Source organism: Anoplophora glabripennis, unplaced genomic scaffold, assembly GCF_000390285.2.
Source record: "Anoplophora glabripennis isolate ALB-LARVAE unplaced genomic scaffold, Agla_2.0 scaffold240, whole genome shotgun sequence".
In the NCBI taxonomy this organism is placed as follows: domain Eukaryota; kingdom Metazoa; phylum Arthropoda; class Insecta; order Coleoptera; family Cerambycidae; genus Anoplophora; species Anoplophora glabripennis.
Window position 1 is genome coordinate 620747 of NW_019416340.1, and position 21050 is coordinate 641796.

General features: G+C 30.9%; 1 protein-coding gene across 1 annotated transcript in view; it reads left to right on the top strand.

The window, feature by feature from the left end:
- LOC108908470 overlaps window positions 1-21050 on the top strand; it is a 462859-nt gene that overhangs the window by 377052 nt on the left and 64757 nt on the right. The window contains exons 10-11 of the mRNA XM_018712513.2: window positions 1549-1688; window positions 15288-15332. Coding sequence (XP_018568029.1) covers window positions 1549-1688; window positions 15288-15332 — 185 coding nt within the window. The remainder of the gene's footprint in view (window positions 1-1548; window positions 1689-15287; window positions 15333-21050) is intronic.

The window sequence follows — 21050 nt, forward strand, 5'->3', positions numbered from 1 at the left end:
CTCTGAACAGATTCTATACTATCAATGTGACACTGATAAATTGGGAACCAAATAATTGATCCATACTCAAGTTTACTCCTAACCAAGGTATAATACAAAATTTTTAAGGTGCTAATATTTCTAAAATCTTTGCAGTTCCTTAATATAAAACCTAAAGTCCTATTGGCATCACTAACTAAATGATTAACCTGAGTAACAAAGGTAAGATTAGAGTCAAAGAAGATGCCTAAATCTTTTACGCAATCACTTCTTGAGATTGTAATATCATTAAGTGTATAATCATAATTATAAATTTGTTTTTTCCTGGAAAATGATACTACATAACATTTGTTTATATTTAACATTAAACGATTTGAATTACACCATTTGCCAATTAAGTTGGCTTGATTCTGCAAATATCTACAATTTTCCTCATTCTCAATACTTGTAAAAATCTTTAAATCATCTGCAAAAAGAAGATTATTACAAGATATACTATTCGGTAAATCATTAACAAACAAGAGAAACAGTAAGGGCCCTAAATTCGAACCTTGTGGAACGCCAGAAGTAACTTTAAATTTTGACGAAGTGAAACCCTCACACTTAACAAACTATTATCTCTCTGTTAGGTACGATTTAATAAAATTAACAAAATTATTTGATAACCCAATACTGTCAAGTTTAGCAAATAACACGTAGTGATCAACCTGGTCAAATGCTTCGCTAAAATCCATATATAACACATCAATTTGCCCTTGGTGATCAATATCCTAACATATGTATTGAGAAATGCATGCCAAGTTTGATACACAAGAACGTTTATTTACAAACCCATGTTAACTCTGGGAGAAAATATCTTTGGTATTAGCGTAAATATGTTCATATAGTATTATTTCAAATAGTTTTGAAAAATTACATAAAATTGAAACAGGCCTATAATTAGATATTATAGATGGATCACCTTTTTTAATACCGGACATATGCGCGCTACTTTCCACACATCTGGATATGTTACTGTAGATGAATATAAATAGCAAAGGAACTACTAAGACCTGCCCACAGTCCTACACAACAAAACTAGGTATAAAATCTGATGACCAGATGTCATTTTATATTTAAGTTTTTTAAGGGCGTTGAAAAAATCCACCTCAGTAATTATTGGTATATTAATATTCTTGCTAAAACTGTGCGCCATATTAAATTTTTTATAATTAAAATCAAGTGTCACATAAACACTACGAAAATAATCAGCAAATCCTTCAGCAATAGCTTGAGAATTATCATACTGAATATCATTGAATTTCATTACACCCGGAATATTAGAATGCCCCTTCTTATTTATTGCCCCTTTTATTTATTACATAATTTCTCTGACATCGTAAGTAACTATTAAGGATTTTTCTTTTACTGAAATTACAGAATTTACCAAACATTTTTCAACTTTGGTAAGATTTTTAGTGCTTAGGTATTAGAATGTTTACCGTACAATTTCACCACCACATTCAGATATAATTTGATTTATAACCTTCTGATACTGTTAGCTAATGATAATTTATTATTTTGTTGCAGAAAGAACTGTTTTCGAGTAAATTGGAAGGCGAGATGGCGGGTCGCGAGAGGAAAATGTCGTCCGCGTCGACGGGTAGTATGAAAAATAAATGGTTAAAAGCTTTTAAAAGCTTGAAAACTCCTCCTCCGGAGCCGGAAAAGTAAGTACATATTTTCGCACTCATATAAATTCTGTTTTACTAACATGTTTCTTATTACTTTCTAACCATCTTTGTTAAGTGATTTGTATGATGTAATTTAACTTAATTGTGACTCCAATTGTTTCTTGTTCAATAAATCTATTTAATAACGTAGAAGCAGATATACCTTACACATGTCATAAACTGCACAGAAACTGTAAAATATTGTATATAAATATTTCATTAGTAAAATGCATTTCTTCATAACGTCATGATTTGGTATCACTATTAAATTGTATGTATACAGAATAATGCCTCGTGGATTAAGAACTACACAAAGAGTTCAAAAATAAGAAAAAAGTTCTGATGAATATATGTCCATAAATGTTTCATTTCTGAAAAATGGAAATCAAGTTTTCATAAAATATCAGATTTCTTTTTCAAATACGAAAAACTAAGTACACAACTACTATTAAGGCCACTTACACAAATGCTGAAATTTCGTATATGGCTTATGTGTATGGTCTTGGTGACGGAGCCTGTTCTCAACCTAAATGAAATTACTTTAAAAGATTTCCAAAAACGTTCAGAAACATTTAAAAATATCCCAAGTGCGAGATGACGCTTAATTTTAGTCTCATAATATACCCCTAGATTTTTTCACGACATTAGGAAACACCCTGTATACGGACATGTCATTTTTAAAGGTTGGAAAGTTGTCGTCTGTACATTGAGATTTATTCTAATGGCCTTCTGCCTTCTACCTTCCACCAGACTTTATTAGAGTCTCCATTGAAAAATTTGGCTCTGGAAGACCTAGATCTGTTTCCACATCCGAGCTAAAAGAGCAAATTTTGGAGGAGGCGAGAGAAAACTCTGAAACTAACATAAGTTGGATGTGGCTCATGCAGCTGCTAGGGATCCTCTTGTTTAGAAGTTTAAGTACGCCTATCATATCCAACGTTTACACTGAATCCACCAGATTTGAATTGTTTTGGTCAAACCGTTTGAAGAAGATAAACCTNAATTTGTGACAATTAAAAGGAAATAAATAAAAAATCTTATAGCGTATCTCTACGAATTCATTTACTTACTTTAGTTTGGCACTTAATTAAAAGTAATGGATTTTTTAAACTTAAAATGAAAAGTCACATATGTGAGAAGTAATTAAAGTATTCATTAATTTATTTCACTGATTTCATCTATCAATTTTAGTGGGAAAATATTTAGGCAAAATATATTCTACATTTTCTGTTTGCTACTGGTGGTATTCGTGGTATCGTATCATAAAAAGAAATATTTTTATTGGTCTCCGTAGCGGCGATCTAACTTTTATCCGCGCTAGAAAAATTGGGTGGATCTAAATTGACTTACAATTTATTGAATGAAGCCGAGGAACTAAGAGAAAGCTTATTCAATTTGGGACCCATTCTGCTCCCATCAGATAAAGTCTACCGTTACAACCCCCAGGATCGAGTTGTTTCTTCATGGAGCCAATTGGCATTGTCCACTCCACACATATCAGTGGTGAAATCCAATTTTGTGCTTTGCGCGAATAGGATACCTGGGAGAAATGTTCACACTACAATTTTCGTTTTAGTTGTCATTATTATTTTGATTTTGAAAACGATAATTACCCGTTATACGCGCATTTATACAGGGTGGCTAAATGAAAACGAAACAGAGCCATTTTCAGGAACTGCGTCATGATTGTAGAAAAACGCTCAAACCCGTCGATGTTAGATTAAAGGGGGATATTCTTTGCTCGTATTTTTATCTCCGCCACTTTCACCCCCAAGCATTGGGGGTTGAGTAATATTTCTTTTGAAAGCTCTTCAATTATCTTTACAACATACTTTAAATTTTATAATTCCGCCCAATACTTATTAAGAATTTTGATTTTAAAGTTGAAACTTATATATAAACAATTAGTAACGGTAAAAATGTCAGTCATTTGAGTTAAGAGTATGATGATCATTTTATTTTTCAACAGGACGGTGCTCCTCCGCATTATGCGTTAATTGTCCGTCAGTAAAGGCAGCATTGAGTGACCTCCATGATCACCGGATTTATCGCCCCTTGATTTATTTTTGTGGGGATACCTAAAGAGTAAAATCTATAAAACACAGCCAGCGTCGCTGGAAAATTTGCGTCAAAGAATCGTCCACGAATGCCGTCGAATCATTCCGGAAATGCTTCGGAATGTGCGCGAACGTTTCGAATAAAATCCTTATTCTTGTATGGAAGCGGGCGGTCATCAGTTTGAAAATTTAATCAACTAAGTAGTAAGTAAGCAACTAAACATAATTTAAATTTTAAAATGTAAATTTTTTTCAAAGTATTGGGCGGAATTATAAAATTTAAAGTCTGTTGTAAAAAGAATTGTAAGAGCTTTTAAAAGAAATATTACTCAACCCTCAATGCCATTTAAATAGTTTGGAGTGATGCTTACCCTTGCTTGGGGGTGAAAGTGACGGAATCAAAAATACCATCAAAGAATGTCTCCCTTTAATCTAAAATCGACTGGTCTGAGCGTTTTTCTACAATCTTGACGCAGTTCCTGAAAATGGCTCTGTTTCGTTTTCATTTGGCCACTCTGTATATAGAAGTAGATAAGCAGAGTATACAGGTGCAAGTTAGCTAATTCAAAAGATTAAACGATCATTTCCAATACTGTATTAACTTTGATACTTTAAAGGGCCCTTTGTAGAATTACAAACAACAAACCATTACGCTAAACCTATGACTGAGGTATACATTTACTTTGAAGTTGCTTTCTTCATTTTAATTCGATTGCTGCGATACGCTAGAGATAATTTCTTATTAAATATTCGGTTTCTCCATAATTAATTTACATGAATATTCAATATGGAACACGATAATGTCAAAGGTAAAGCAGTGTGGTTAATTACAATACGTAAATTTTCATGAATCATTTAATAAAACTTTACTACAGAACCTTCGTAAATGATTACAAGCCAGGTAACTGTTGAACATGGAACTGCTTGAAGGCCATTATGAACTAAAAACCAGATTGAAGAGGTTACAGATGTGATTACCTAAATAAAATTGTTTTTGAAATTTATTAAAGTGAACTGTTAGTAGTAAACTTAATTCGTACAATTTAGTATTAGATATTTCTAAAGTACTTGTTTTTTTTTGTTGAAATGCTTTTAACTGTATTAAAAGGGGAAAAGTATCTAACTTCACTTATTAATGAACCAATTGCAAATTTTTATTATGAAAACAAGAAGAACTCATATTTTTTTTAATTTTATTATGAAGTAAAGTAAGCACAGATAGTTTAAGTTTAAGTAACATTTATAATTTAAGTTACAGTACCATACAGTACATACAGTACAGTACTGTAATATATTTTGCAATTTTCATGATAAAAATATTACATTATGTTCAAAACGGTGCCTTTCACTTGCACAAATTTACCCTTCTGGACATTTTGCAGCTATTGTTCCGTTATATCGTTTATTTCTCGAAAAATTACTGCTTAAAATTGCTTCTTAAAAATAGTAATAGTATTCTACAGATAATTAAATAATCCAATCAAAAATAATCTAAAGGAAATAGATCCATTGACCTAGCAGGCCACAACCCTTTATTGATTTATCATAAAATTCTTCTAAAAATTGAATTGTTGCTCTTGCGGTATAAGCGATTGGCCCATCTTGTTGAAGGTAACCTACTTGCAACTCATCAGCATATAATTATATTAAAACTAGCTCTAAAATAAGGTTCTTCATCTTCTGATGTTGCTATTTTTAAAGGAAGTAAATTAGTTTCTACAAATATATGATGATTTTATGCTGCACAGGTTCTATGATTTTGCTATTTACATAACCAGATTTGCTTCATCCATGAAAAATGACAGATCCAATAAATATTAATGTTTTCTAGAAACCATTCACAGTACAGTAATCATCTTCTATAATTTATGGGAAGTAATTCCTGCACAATATTCAGCTTGCCCGGATGTAATAGCAGTTGTTCCTTAGCTTTAAGGTATGTTCCAATTGAAAGTCCTAAAATTAAGATTTAAGATGTAGCTACAACTCAATTATAATTTCAAATAGAAATTAGAAAGTTAATATATTTTAGAGATTTATTGCCATCTGAAATATTTGCATGAACTTAATAAGAAAATTACCTGTTTGATAAGACATCTTTGATGCAGACTTTGAAGGTATCTGACTTATTGTTGCTGTATATTCTCAATGACATTTTCTTTAAGTACAGTTGGCCTGCTCATAGACTTTCCTTTGCAAACGAAGTATTTGGTTTCAGATCTTTTGATAATAATTCGGTTTAAAAAAGTATCATAATCTATGTTTACGTCTGGAAACTTTATCATAAATTGCTCAATGCAGGATTTCAAAGGATCAGTCTTCTTTTTCAGTCCCACTTCAGAAATGAGTCGTTTCAATAAAGGCATCTTGTTCTGCAATAAAAATAGTTCTGAAATAAAAAAAATATGTATTTTAAAATTTGTTTCTGTTAAAATTTACCAGTAACATTTTAGGTGAAAATTAATTTACACAATAACAGACACGGATGACAACCAAAATATGAATTTAGCATCATCAATCATAAATGATTTATTTACAATGGGCAGTAACGAAGTGTTGCATCTACGCTCGAACGCAATCGACCATTGGTTGAAAGAAATTACACCAATCAATAGAATGTTGAGTTTTAACGTAATCTTGATCTTATTGTTGTAGTATTTTTTGACAAAATTACTGATCTATCTGGCTATCTGATCATTTAAGAAGACACTGTATTGGTAGTATGGAACTACTACAAATTATAACATTGTTATTTATCTGCAATTTTAATTAAAAGTTAAAAAGAAGATATAGAGAGACATACTTATATCCAATTTATTTATTGAATTTCTAATAGTTAAATACAGATGTCATGATTTAGCGTCAAGTGATTAGAACATTCAATTCGTATAAACTGCCAACTTTCAACCGATTTGTGGTGCTGCTAGGTGACATTCGCATCCAATGAGCTATATTGTACAGTTTTTAGTGCTCTGACAGATCTAGTTTTGCGTCGACGTGGCTTTGCGGGCTTAACTAATGGATTCATTTTAGTTGACATTCACAGACAATTCCGTTTAATCCTGAACTGAATTGGACAAGTTCTAAAATATTGATTACCTATAACTGGAAATTGACCATAAAGAGAGTGATTTTTTTTAAAATAGATTCTAATTGGAAATTTATGAATAAAGCCGCCCCTGTAATAGTTTTTCATTTATTATTAGGTATAATAACTGTCGAATTAATACATACTTATCTTTTTATTAAATATAAGTACAGTAAAGAGCCCCATGAAATTTTTTTGGCCGGTAAAGTAAAAATGAGTTTATTAAGTATAAGTGAACAACTTATGAAATTGTGTAGAGAATATACAAAATTCACACGATGAGCCGCTGTAACGATTTTTTGATAAAATGCTCATTATGAACGTAATCAATCATATGGTGTCGCTTCAATTCACTGCTAAGACTAGAGTTGTTTCCATATTAATGCGCTAAATATTTTCTTGATTTTTTTCTCATTTAATGTGAAACAGACATTTGGAATATTATTTAACAAGGTTTCCATATTTTCAGCCGAAAACATAAATTTAAAATTAAAATAGATGCCACTATGTTACACGAAATTTTGAATTTCCTAACTATCTACAAAATTCATAGGTTCTAGGACAATCAAGACCGATTCAATAAATGATAGTAATTTTCATAAAATGAGAAAAACAGATACTGCAAAATCTCAGTTTTTGCCTTCAATACTGCATAATATTTTTTTTAAGAATTTTGTATATGTATAGAGGGTGTAACAAAAATAAGGTTACAAACTTCACCAGCAAATAGAACACTTAAAATTAATAGGAGTACTTTTGCCTAAAGTGGTGAGATACAGAGTGATGAAGTTGAAAAAATAAATAACATGTTCTTTAACATCTTTCGACTACTTCTAACTAATTTCGTGAAATTTCGTATCCGGATGTTTTTTGGGATGAGAAATTTGAGTTTATCGACGATTTCGTTGTATCTTCTAGAGGGCGCCACAAGCGAGTATTAGCACGCATTTAAATAGCCAACACTTTTTTGTGCCGCGGCGTATTTCACTTTGGGCTAGAAAAATATTTTCCCCCAACTTTTATGCTTAAAAAAAGGTATACCTTGCTAATATCTCTGAGGCCAACCGTTTTCAACAAAAAGGCACTTAAATTTATAAATGCATAAAAAAATTTGTTTAAAAGTTGTTTACCTAAGAGTAATCTCCTATAAATTTCAACCACACTCTTTAATGCTCTAGTTTTACCGTCAATAATAAAAGTTCGAGTTTTATTGGGTTTTTGACTTTGAAATATTCACTGTCAATATAATGTGTTGACAGTATCAGTATCATCCATATCACCAATGTTCATTTTATAAAGGTCATCATTAATATTTTTGTTCATCGCTAAATAAGTGTTATTAGATGTTTTGTTTACAAATTGGTATGTTTTATTTTTGCGAAACACTTTTAATTTCTTAGTATCCTACAGAATACCGCTTGATGTAATAGTTAAATTAGAAAATTGTTTGAGATTGATATCTTTTCAACTATCAGTATTGACAGTTTAATTTGTTTTGCCACATTTTCCGTAAGGTTCTTCGCTTTTTTCTAAACACCCATCCATATTGTTTTCGTAACTTCTCAATTATTATTAAACTTGACTTTGTCGCGTGTGTAATCTCTGAAACTTTTAGCCCTCTGTAGAACACTCTCAATATACAACCCTATTTTTAAAATTTCACAAAGACCATATTTTAAATATCCGCGGTAATCGTTTGAAATTATAACAAAATTTCATTATGCCATAAAGATTAATTGAACCCAATATTAGTAAACATTATAGATATCATAATTTGTTTAAACGAAAATCCTTTATAATCAATTTCAGATGTTGCTATTAAACATTTTTAACTTAATATTTTCGGCGAATTCTATTGTTCATAATCTTCAGATCATTACCTGAAATTAGAGCAGCTAATTGGCTAAATTTAAAAAATTATAGCGGATTTTTAGACTCGATGGATGAGCTACATTGATTTCAGATTACAATCTGAAGATCATGAATGAAGGGACAGCTTTCAATTCAAAGTTTTAGGAACAACATTGGCGACTTTAATTACTACAGTTTAATAATAATAATAATAATAATAATAATAATAATAACAATAACAATAACAATAACAATAACAATAACAATAACAATAACAATAACAATAACAATAACAATAATAATAATAATAATGTCATTTATTTCCAACAGGTAAACCCAATTACAGGAAATACATAGCAAATGAAAAATAATAATAGAGAACAGTTACACTTATAATCATAACAAAACCACTAAGTTTATTTTGACAAAATCTATTCTGTATAAGAGAAAAGTTGAAAAAAATAAATAAATAAATTTGACTAACTAGGTATATCTAGAATTGCTCGTTGTTGTAAACAACGTGTTTTATTGTATTTAGTGATGAAAAATTAATATCACAGTAATTACAGATTTTATTAAAATGATAACATGCATTATAAATAGGTGCTTTAAGTAAAATATTAGTTCTAGGCCTATCACAGTAAAAAGTTTGGTTATATCTTGAACCAGTACGCGGAACTAAAAATTGTATCTTACTAAGGAGACTACTACAATTTACGTTATTATGGATTAAATTATACAAAAATGATATAATTGACCATATCCGTCGCCGATTAAGAGAAATAGTATCAAATCTGTCCAATAATATTTGATTATCAACACCCCTGGCGGGATAGATGCCATCTTCCTTAAAAGAAATGTATTTTAAAAACCGCCTCTGAACAGATTCTATACTATCAATGTGACACTGATAAATTGGGAACCAAATAATTGATCCATACTCAAGTTTACTCCTAACCAAGGTATAATACAAAATTTTTAAGGTGCTAATATTTCTAAAATCTTTGCAGTTCCTTAATATAAAACCTAAAGTCCTATTGGCATCACTAACTAAATGATTAACCTGAGTAACAAAGGTAAGATTAGAGTCAAAGAAGATGCCTAAATCTTTTACGCAATCACTTCTTGAGATTGTAATATCATTAAGTGTATAATCATAATTATAAATTTGTTTTTTCCTGGAAAATGATACTACATAACATTTGTTTATATTTAACATTAAACGATTTGAATTACACCATTTGCCAATTAAGTTGGCTTGATTCTGCAAATATCTACAATTTTCCTCATTCTCAATACTTGTAAAAATCTTTAAATCATCTGCAAAAAGAAGATTATTACAAGATATACTATTCGGTAAATCATTAACAAACAAGAGAAACAGTAAGGGCCCTAAATTCGAACCTTGTGGAACGCCAGAAGTAACTTTAAATTTTGACGAAGTGAAACCCTCACACTTAACAAACTGTTGTCTCTCTGTTAGGTACGATTTAATAAAATTAACAAAAATATTTGATAACCCAATACTATCAAGTTTAGCTAGTAACACGTAGTGATCAACCTGGTCAAATGCTTTGCTAAAATCCATATATAACACATCAATTTGCCCTTGGTGATCAATATTCTCACATATGTATTGAGAAATGCATGCCAAGTTTGACACACAAGAACGTTTATTTACAAATCCATGTTGACTCTGGGAGAAAATATCTTTGGTATTAGCGTAAATATGTTCATATAGTATTATTTCAAATAGTTTTGAAAAATTACATAAAATTGAAACAGGCCTATAATTAGATATTATAGATGGATCACCTTTTTTTAATACCGGACATATGCGCGCTACTTTCCATACATCTGGATATGTTGCTGTAGATAAAGAGAGATTGAATATAAATAGCAAAGGAACTACTAAGACCTGCCCACAGTCCTTCACAACAAAGCTAGGTATAAAATCTGTACCAGATGTCATTTTATTTTTAAGTTTTTTAAGGGCGTTGAGAAAATCTACCTCGGTAATTATTGGTATATTAATATTCCTGTTAAAACTGTGCTCCATATTAAATGTTTCATAATTAAAATCAGGTGTCACATAAACACTACGAAAATAATCAGCAAATCCTTCAGCAATAGCTTGAGAATTATCATACTGAATATCATTGAATTTCATTACACCCGGAATATTAGAATGCCCCTTCTTATTTATTGCCCCTTTTATTTATTACATAATTTCTCTGACATCGTAAGTAACTATTAAGGATTTTTCTTTTACTGAAATTACAGAATTTACCAAACATTTTTCAACTTTGGTAAGATTTTTAGTGCTTAGGTATTAGAATGTTTACCGTACAATTTCACCACCACATTCAGATATAATTTGATTTATAACCTTCTGATACTGTTAGCTAATGATAATTTATTATTTTGTTGCAGAAAGAACTGTTTTCGAGTAAATTGGAAGGCGAGATGGCGGGTCGCGAGAGGAAAATGTCGTCCGCGTCGACGGGTAGTATGAAAAATAAATGGTTAAAAGCTTTTAAAAGCTTGAAAACTCCTCCTCCGGAGCCGGAAAAGTAAGTACATATTTTCGCACTCATATAAATTCTGTTTTACTAACATGTTTCTTATTACTTTCTAACCATCTTTGTTAAGTGATTTGTATGATGTAATTTAACTTAATTGTGACTCCAATTGTTTCTTGTTCAATAAATCTATTTAATAACGTAGAAGCAGATATACCTTACACATGTCATAAACTGCACAGAAACTGTAAAATATTGTATATAAATATTTCATTAGTAAAATGCATTTCTTCATAACGTCATGATTTGGTATCACTATTAAATTGTATGTATACAGAATAATGCCTCGTGGATTAAGAACTACACAAAGAGTTCAAAAATAAGAAAAAAGTTCTGATGAATATATGTCCATAAATGTTTCATTTCTGAAAAATGGAAATCAAGTTTTCATAAAATATCAGATTTCTTTTTCAAATACGAAAAACTAAGTACACAACTACTATTAAGGCCACTTACACAAATGCTGAAATTTCGTATATGGCTTATGTGTATGGTCTTGGTGACGGAGCCTGTTCTCAACCTAAATGAAATTACTTTAAAAGATTTCCAAAAACGTTCAGAAACATTTAAAAATATCCCAAGTGCGAGATGACGCTTAATTTTAGTCTCATAATATACCCCTAGATTTTTTCACGACATTAGGAAACACCCTGTATACGGACATGTCATTTTTAAAGGTTGGAAAGTTGTCGTCTGTACATTGAGATTTATTCTAATGGCCTTCTGCCTTCTACCTTCCACCAGACTTTATTAGAGTCTCCATTGAAAAATTTGGCTCTGGAAGACCTAGATCTGTTTCCACATCCGAGCTAAAAGAGCAAATTTTGGAGGAGGCGAGAGAAAACTCTGAAACTAACATAAGTTGGATGTGGCTCATGCAGCTGCTAGGGATCCTCTTGTTTAGAAGTTTAAGTACGCCTATCATATCCAACGTTTACACTGAATCCACCAGATTTGAATTGTTTTGGTCAAACCGTTTGAAGAAGATAAACCTATACAGATATTTTTTTACGAAAACGTTGACACCCTATGTTTCATAAGCATCTCCGGACGTATGACTTTTTTTAAATTTTTTAGAATATTCTATTTACTTTTTAAATACCCCCTGTATTCGTCCCTCTTATCACGTAGGGGCGTATAATCCAAGAAATGGATATACACATACGCCTCTACGTGATAATATGGACGAATGAATCATAATCTTGAATTAATTACAGAAGCAATTATTTACTAAAGTCAAAATTATACTATGGAGATAGATAGATAAAAACCTTAACAATATCCTTTTCAAAGTGAACAAATTGTAGTTGTCTGAGATAAAACCATATCTCTTAAAATACAATAAACTTTAGTAGCTATCAGATTTTGTATTCTCTTTGATAGACAGTCCTATGAAAGTAATAAAACTGTATTTGCAGTCGTATTTTTGTAAATTAACTTGTGTAACTAGAACTGGAACTAGAACTATTAACTGATCTTGAAAATCAATTCAGTTAATGGAATAATATTATTTAACATTTCTCATGCTACAAACTATAAGTGCTCCTATTAATTTGCACGCCAAAGGAGAAGAAAGAAAGAGAATTACTATACGTTCCAAATGTATTGGCCTTTCACTTTAACTGTTTAGGAAAACCAGAAACTTTTTATACAGCATACTGAAATAATAAGAAAATAGAAATTTTAGTTTAGGTGATATTAAAGAATAATATAAAAAAAATTACCTAATTTTTATATTATTTTCGATATAACGATAGTTGGAAAATCTTTTATAGTAGTTATTCATTTCGGTATATGTGGACAGGTTTATAAAAACCTACATTTGTAGATATTATAATATATAACATAAAAACCTAAAAGATATTGACACTTCTATAGGATAGGAATACATATTATGTTCAAGCTGTAACTTCTAGATCTTTCATAATTTTCACTCCTTTTCTGCTAAGTACTTGAATATATTTGCTTCGTTGTATTTCGACCAACTCTACCATTTTGATTTCACCCTGAGATAACATTAGTTAATTATACATACCCATTAATAATAATATTATGTCTTTATTTTTTATGCTGAACAATAATTTATTTATACAAAAATACAATTATATAAATGGCGGCGAGATAATATAGCAGAGCTACTCATTTTAATCGGACATAACAAAAAGAATTTAAAAAAGTCGGCACTGAAGATAGCAAAAAGACACGGCCCCAAAATTCTTCCCTGAAGTACACCTTTAAGTAACCGACCATAAATGTTAATGCATTATTTAATAAGTACTTAAGCTTCAAAAAAGGATCATGTGATTCTAATGTGTCAAAGGCAGTACTATAATCCAATAGTACTAAGCAGTATTTAATTTATTGTCTAAAGCTCCAATTATATCATCGGTAACGTGTAACTATGTAATGAACGAAAACCCGATTGCGTAGGAGGTAGAACTTTATTGTTGCAAAAATATTCAATAAGTTGTTTATACACAACTCTCTCCAATACTTTGGATAGCAGGCAAAATACTAATTGGTCGAAATTGATTCATTTGAGTTGGATTATTTACTTTTGGTATATGTAAAATATGTATTTATATTTTTCCAAAGTGGTGGAAACTTAGCTGATAGAAGACAGCTGTTGATAATATGTGTTATATAACCAGTGGTCCAGTCAAATTGTTGAAAATACCTCGGTTTTTTGCCAAAATTTAGTTCAGTAGAAAAAGACACGAAGAAATTAGGAAAAATTCTGTAGAATGGAATGAACTACTTTACCCCAGCTGAATGTTAGGGCTTCATTTTCAAAATGGCGTCCAAAGTTCGCAAAAAAACAGTTTTTTCAATTAAAAGAAAACCTAAATATTGTAGAACTAAAAAATTAACAGTTATTCCAAAAAAATTGCTAAAAATCGCAGTTTCTTAAAATTACTATATTTTTAAAACGAAAAAAGATTCCTTTATGAAACTTTCAGAATATGTAGAATAAACGCATTTTTGTAATATTGCAAAATTTTTGATAGTTTTTGCAAATATTGAGTTTTCGAAAAAAAAGACATTTTTTCAAGTCTCAATAAATCATACATCAGTAATACACTTACGTGACCCATCTTGGCTTAAAAATTTTTTCTAAGAGTTGTAATTTTCTGTGCAAATTGTGAGCGTATTGCAAAATAATTGGAAATATGCGAAAAATCTACTGGAACTTTGACTTCTTTTTTCGGGATGAAAAATGTAGATCTTTTTCTTATCGTTGAAATTCAATCGGAATTATTGCCATTTGAGTGCTGACATTTTTTCACGAATTTAAAATAAAAATGTTGTCCTACCACCAACAAAAAAAAAATTGCTACGACCTCATTTATTAATATTAGGGTCTGAAATTTACACATGTTGTAGTTGAATATTTTTATTTGTTTTACAGTAAACTTAATTTTGTTGGGTCTCTAAAAATGCTTGCTCCGCTCTACACGTTGATGCGCGTGGTAGGGGGAGAAAGATTACAGTAAGAATGGGTGTATTTAATAAAATCATTTTGAATCTTTATGTCGTCTGTGCCAGTAGCATTTGATTTAATCTGTGACAATATATTTTCAACAGATCCTTCTGTTACTTCTGTAAATTGAAATTTAACAGTAACTTTTGCAAGAATTTGATTAGTGTTGGTATTAGAAATAAAATTATTGTTACTGGAATTTATAGAAGGTATACTATTAACAAAGTAATTATTATTAAAGGACGATGGACTTCTAATATGCCCGGGTAAACATTACTAGCCCAGAATAACACAAAATCAATAGATGAATAAATTGACAAGTTTTATTTATTTACAGTAAAATTAAAAAGATCTCAAAAACCTTCTGTACAGTTTAATTTTTACAATAAAAACTTATGTAAACAAATGGAAATGTCATTTGAAACCATTCATAGTCCAGACGGTGGCAATATTGATAACTCCTTTATATCTGCTTCTATGTTTTTGTTGTAGTGTTGTTGACATGTAATTGATGTTTGTTTATATTTTTAAATACAGAAAAAACCAAATGTACCATGCAGTATCGACAATTATTGCAATGAGGTAAAGACGTGTCGCCCATTACCCACCTAATTCTCGTAGAACACTTTTTGTTGTACACTGTTTCTCACCGTTGCTTTTCCTTATTCTTGTTCCCACCTAATGGTTGGTGTAAAAATGTTTATAGGACCATAATTTCCCTGTAAGTAAACAATTTTACACCCGCCTAACATAACACACGTTAACTGCTACTATATGTAAATATACAAATTCACACCGCTGCTTACCACGAACCAAAGCTTGTTTGTACAAATATGCCATTAGTGTGAGTTATTTTGCAGATAATTGCTGTTATAATTAAATAATGTTTTACCAGCTTACTAACTGTGTTAAAAATATTTAATCGCCGGAAAGGTTATTAAATACCTTTTTAATGCAAAAATGTATCCGTCTTTATTTGTTCAATGTTCTGTATAACAAACAAACATTGCAATATCAACGATTCTACATTTCATAACTAGACAGAAAACATTGTATAATTCAAAATAGATAAATTATGTTACGCGTAAATACTAGAGAGAAGTCAGCGGTTCTCAACAAGTCTTATATTAAAAAATCCTGCATATTTATTTTAAATTTAACTTTTTGCAAAAATCTATTAATGACATATTCTACACCACACTATATCGCTATTTAAATTATATTCACATATCTAAGATTCACTCTGTATATACAAAAATTTCAAGAAATTGATAATTCTGTTTCAAGGACTTCCCATCGATTAAAAAGATTTACAATTTGAAATTTGATATTTTTGTGAACGTAAAATAATTTGCAAGTCAATTTTACTCCTATATGGTGTAGGTTTTTGAGTCGAGGCCACTTGTTTACTTTAAAATTATTTTATTTTTAATCAAATAGTGGAAAAACATCCTCAGTTTATGATATATCTTACTAATATTTGAAAAATATTATATAGCAGTTAGGCTATTACGCTACTATTGATTCACAACTTATCAAAAAATTATGGGAGGTACGTACAATAAATTCATACAACTACCACAATGTAAAAAAGAAATCAAAAAGGACACTATAGTAGGATCATATTCGATGCAAAGTAATAAATCAGTGCCTGTCAAGGGAACCAATGAAGTACGCTTTTAAGGGTTTTACAAATTGAATAATTTCTTTATACATTATGAAGGGACGAGGGGATCAGTTCAGGTCTGACACCCTTGTTCCTACAAAAATTCCTTTATTCTCATAAACTATTTATTTTAAATGTAATTTATTATAAATCCAATTTGTTTCCTAAAATCAACATATGTACTACATTTTACCTCTGTATGCGCCACTGTTGTTTACTTGTTTTTTGGAAGCACTCTCTAATTGACGGCAAAGCTCGCCAAGTTAGTATTTGACGTATAACCGACCAGTTCGTACACTCGATGCACCTGGGCGACAACAGCTACTACCAGAACACAGTGCGTATGCAGCGGTATTTCAGATTTTACATTGAATTTCATTTTAAATTTGAAATGATTTACCTTACGCCTCCTAAAATTGATGACACGATTTTCCTTTGATAAAAGACCGACAACTTTTTGCTCTACTTTGCATCGAATACGATCCTACTATAGAATTTGGTCCAGTGTAATACCTCACTGGAAGTTTTATCACAATGAAATTAATTATTGCTTCTATTATTACTATTAATTTCAATTATTATTAAATGTAATGAGTCGTAAATTAATTGGCATTAGCTGTAATATGTTCCCATAAATCAGCAATATAACTACTTCCACGTCAATCCGATACACTTCATTTTTTACATTAAAAAGAATAGAAGACCTCAGTATCAATGCCACTTGAGCTTCATTAATGTAATCTTAAATACTTTGTCGAAAATGGAAGATCAAGATCATTTCTAGACAGATCGAAGAATAAACCGACAAATTTCGAAGAATTTCGCGGTACCACAAACCATCCATTCGGTTTGGTAAATTTTTACTCGATCGTAGACAATCCTTGCCCAAACATTCAAAGAAAAACGATGCTGGAAGTTGAACTGCATGCTGATTTTACATAGATATGTATTGTTTATCCCATTTATTATGAACGTACATAGCGTCATCTACAGTTCTGTAAATGAAGCTATATACATTTTATTGTAACAACCGTTCATAAAATATAAGTCGTAACGGATAATCCACTGATGCTAATTCTTGAGTAGTATACGCTGTACATGATTAGAAATACATTTGAGACACGTAAATTATGCATCGCACTGTTGATTGGGACACTCCAACTCGCTTTGTACTTATAAGGAGATTTTCTTCCATATTTAGAATTTGTTGAGGAAAACGTTATTCATACAATTAAGCTGCTACTTAATAATAATAATAATAATAATAAATTTNGCGGGATAGATGCCATCTTCCTTAAAAGAAATGTATTTTAAAAACCGCCTCTGAACAGATTCTATACTATCAATGTGACACTGATAAATTGGGAACCAAATAATTGATCCATACTCAAGTTTACTCCTAACCAAGGTATAATACAAAATTAATAATACAAAAAGGTGCTAATATTTCTAAAATCTTTGCAGTTCTTTAATATAAAACCTAAAGTCCTATTGGCATTACTAACTAAATGATTAACCTGAGTAACAAAGGTAAGATTAGAGTCAAAGGAGATGCCTAAATCTTTTATGCAATCACTTCTTGAGATTGTAATATCATTAAGTGTATAATCATAATTATAAATTTGTTTTTTCCTGGAAAATGATACTACATAACATTTGTTTATATTTAACATTAAACGATTTGAATTACACCATTTGCCAATTAAGTTGGCTTGATTCTGCAAATATCTACAATTTTCCTCATTCTCAATACTTGTAAAAATCTTTAAATCATCTGCAAAAAGAAGATTATTACAAGATATACTATTCGGTAAATCATTAACAAACAAGAGAAACAGTAAGGGCCCTAAATTCGAACCTTGTGGAACGCCAGAAGTAACTTTAAATTTTGACGAAGTGAAACCCTCACACTTAACAAACTGTTGTCTCTCTGTTAGGTACGATTTAATAAAATTAACAAAAATATTTGATAACCCAATACTATCAAGTTTAGCAAGTAACACGTAGTGATCAACCTGGTCAAATGCTTTGCTAAAATCCATATATAANTATCGTTGGCATCTGAAATGAGCATAGACGTATCATCCGCATACATAACGAGGAAAACGTTGGACATCAAAGTATCGAGTTCATTTGTATATAGTAGAAATAGGATAGGACCCAACACAGAGCCTTGTGGAACCCCCACGTTTACTTCTCCGTATTCCGACTTAATGTTATTGGTTCCTAAATCATTCATAAAGTTTAAATGAATATACTGCTTTCTGTGCGTTAAAAAAGAAGCAATCCACTTATGGGCCACTCCGCGCACACCGCACATTTCAAGTTTACACAACAACTTGTGATTAACACAGTCGAATGCCCTGCTGAGGTCGCAAAAGATCCCAACAGGGCACTCGACTGCCTCCATAAAGTTAATCATTTCGTTATAAAAGGAGTAGATAGCAGTGCTTACCATGATACCATGTTGCTTATCTGAAAACACTTTGTGCCTTCCAATGAAACTCAATAGACGATCCAGATAGCAATATTCAAATATTGTAGAAAATACACACGAGACAGCCACGGGTCTATAATTTTCTACACATTTAGGGTCCCGTTTTTTAAAAATAGGTACGACTTTTCCGGTTTTTAAGATCTTGGGAAACTCACCAGCCAAGAAAGATAAATTCACGAGGTAAGTGATTGGTTCAATAATGATGTCTAATACTTTTTTCAACAGAAACATGGGTATCTCGTCCGACCCATAGGAATGCTTATTCTTCAATTTATTATTTAATAATAGCAGCATTTCTTTAGAAACAAAAGGCTCGAGAAAAATGGAATTAGGGTTAATGGGGATAGAAAAATTGTTACAATCAAGACTGGGATACTCAGTTCTTGAGCATATATCATTAACAATTTTTAGAGGAGTTTCTAAAAAAAATGAATTAAAAATGTTTGCGACTGCTTTGGGTTTCTTCGTATAATTTTCCATTATATGACAAATTAATATTCCCGTTGCTCCTATACTTATTTGATAATTCTTTTACAACATCCCAAGTTGTTTTAGAAATATGATTGGAATTAATAATTTTATTTTGATAAAAATTCCTCTTAGCTGTATTAACTAAGGAGGTATGCTTTCTTTTTGCGATTTTATACAAGTCCACAAATTCAGCACTAGCAAGTGTCAAATTATACAGATCCCTTAATTTTAAACTCGATAATTTAACCTCATCGGTAATCCAGCTTTTACTGCGATTCCCCCTATTACTGAATATTGTTTTTGATGGAAAATAATTATTAAAATGATACAAGAAGACTCTGTAAAAACAATCAAAGGCATTATCGAAACAATTTATGAGATACAAATCATGCCACGATTCTTCCCTCAATGCTAGACAAAAATTATTAATAGAAATATCAGAAAACATTCTTTTACACTGACGGTGTTTTGGCATATTAGTCTTACATTTGTTACCCATTTCAAACAAAACAGTTTTGTGGTCGGAAAAGTTGTTATCTACAACACAAATCACATTAGCACTATTCATATTTGAGAAAATGTTGTCAATAGTAGTACAAGTATTCATTGTAACCCTTGTAGGCCACTCGACCATCGGACGCAAGTCAAAGGCAAGTAGAATATTTTTAAAATTGTTAAAATCTTTAGTAATTTTCGAGCGTACATCAATATTAAAATCTCCACACAAAACAATGCTAAGAGTAGGCTTATATAAAAATTCTAAAACATTGTTTATACCATCAAAAAATATGTTGAGATCTCCCTTAGGAAATCGATAACAAGTTAAAATAATTGTTGTGCCCAAAATTTTATCATTCCATAAAGTGCCACATATTTCAAAATGTTTTTCCACACAAAAACTCTTCAAATCTAATCTACTAACATTCAGATTGGACTTAGAGTAAATAGCAACACCCCCTTTGTCAAATGATTTTCTACAGAAAAAGCTACATAAAGAAAAACCCCCAATTTGCCTGAATTCAATCGCATCTGTTTTACAGTGTGTCTCGGTTACACATAAAAATTTTAAGTCATGGTAACTGGCGACATCAACTTCCAATAGATTTATTGTTTCGAAATTTAAACTTTGTGCGTTCAACAACAAGATATCAGGATCGTACATTACGTTACTGATGACGCTGTTGTCCTCTTCCGAAAAATCCTGCTGCTACATGCCTGCTACTTTGCCTTGCTATGCATATGAGTAAAAATTAATTGTATTTATCAAATTACAACTCAAGCTAAACGATTTTCATTTAACCAAAATGTCTAACGTCTGTAACTGCCAAACTAAAGTTCTCCCTTTAGGGTGGTACACAAAATGACTTCCAATTGGTCTGACGTCAGATACTAGACAGAAGCTCCATCCCGACTCTGTGATCGTACTTACGGATTTCACCGTTTCTGCAAGTCTATTACATTTATATTTATTTATTCTTTTGATTAGGTGAATAAAAATCAGAATCCGACGTTGCCGTTGTTATCCCACTAAAGTCAGATTGTTCATTTTCGAGTAGAAAAAATTATTTCCTGGTACTTTGGTTACCACTCTGGATGCCTTCGGAATTTTATGAGTTATACTACAGTGTCTATTTTTTTTTTTTCAATTTTAAGTTTGATATACTTG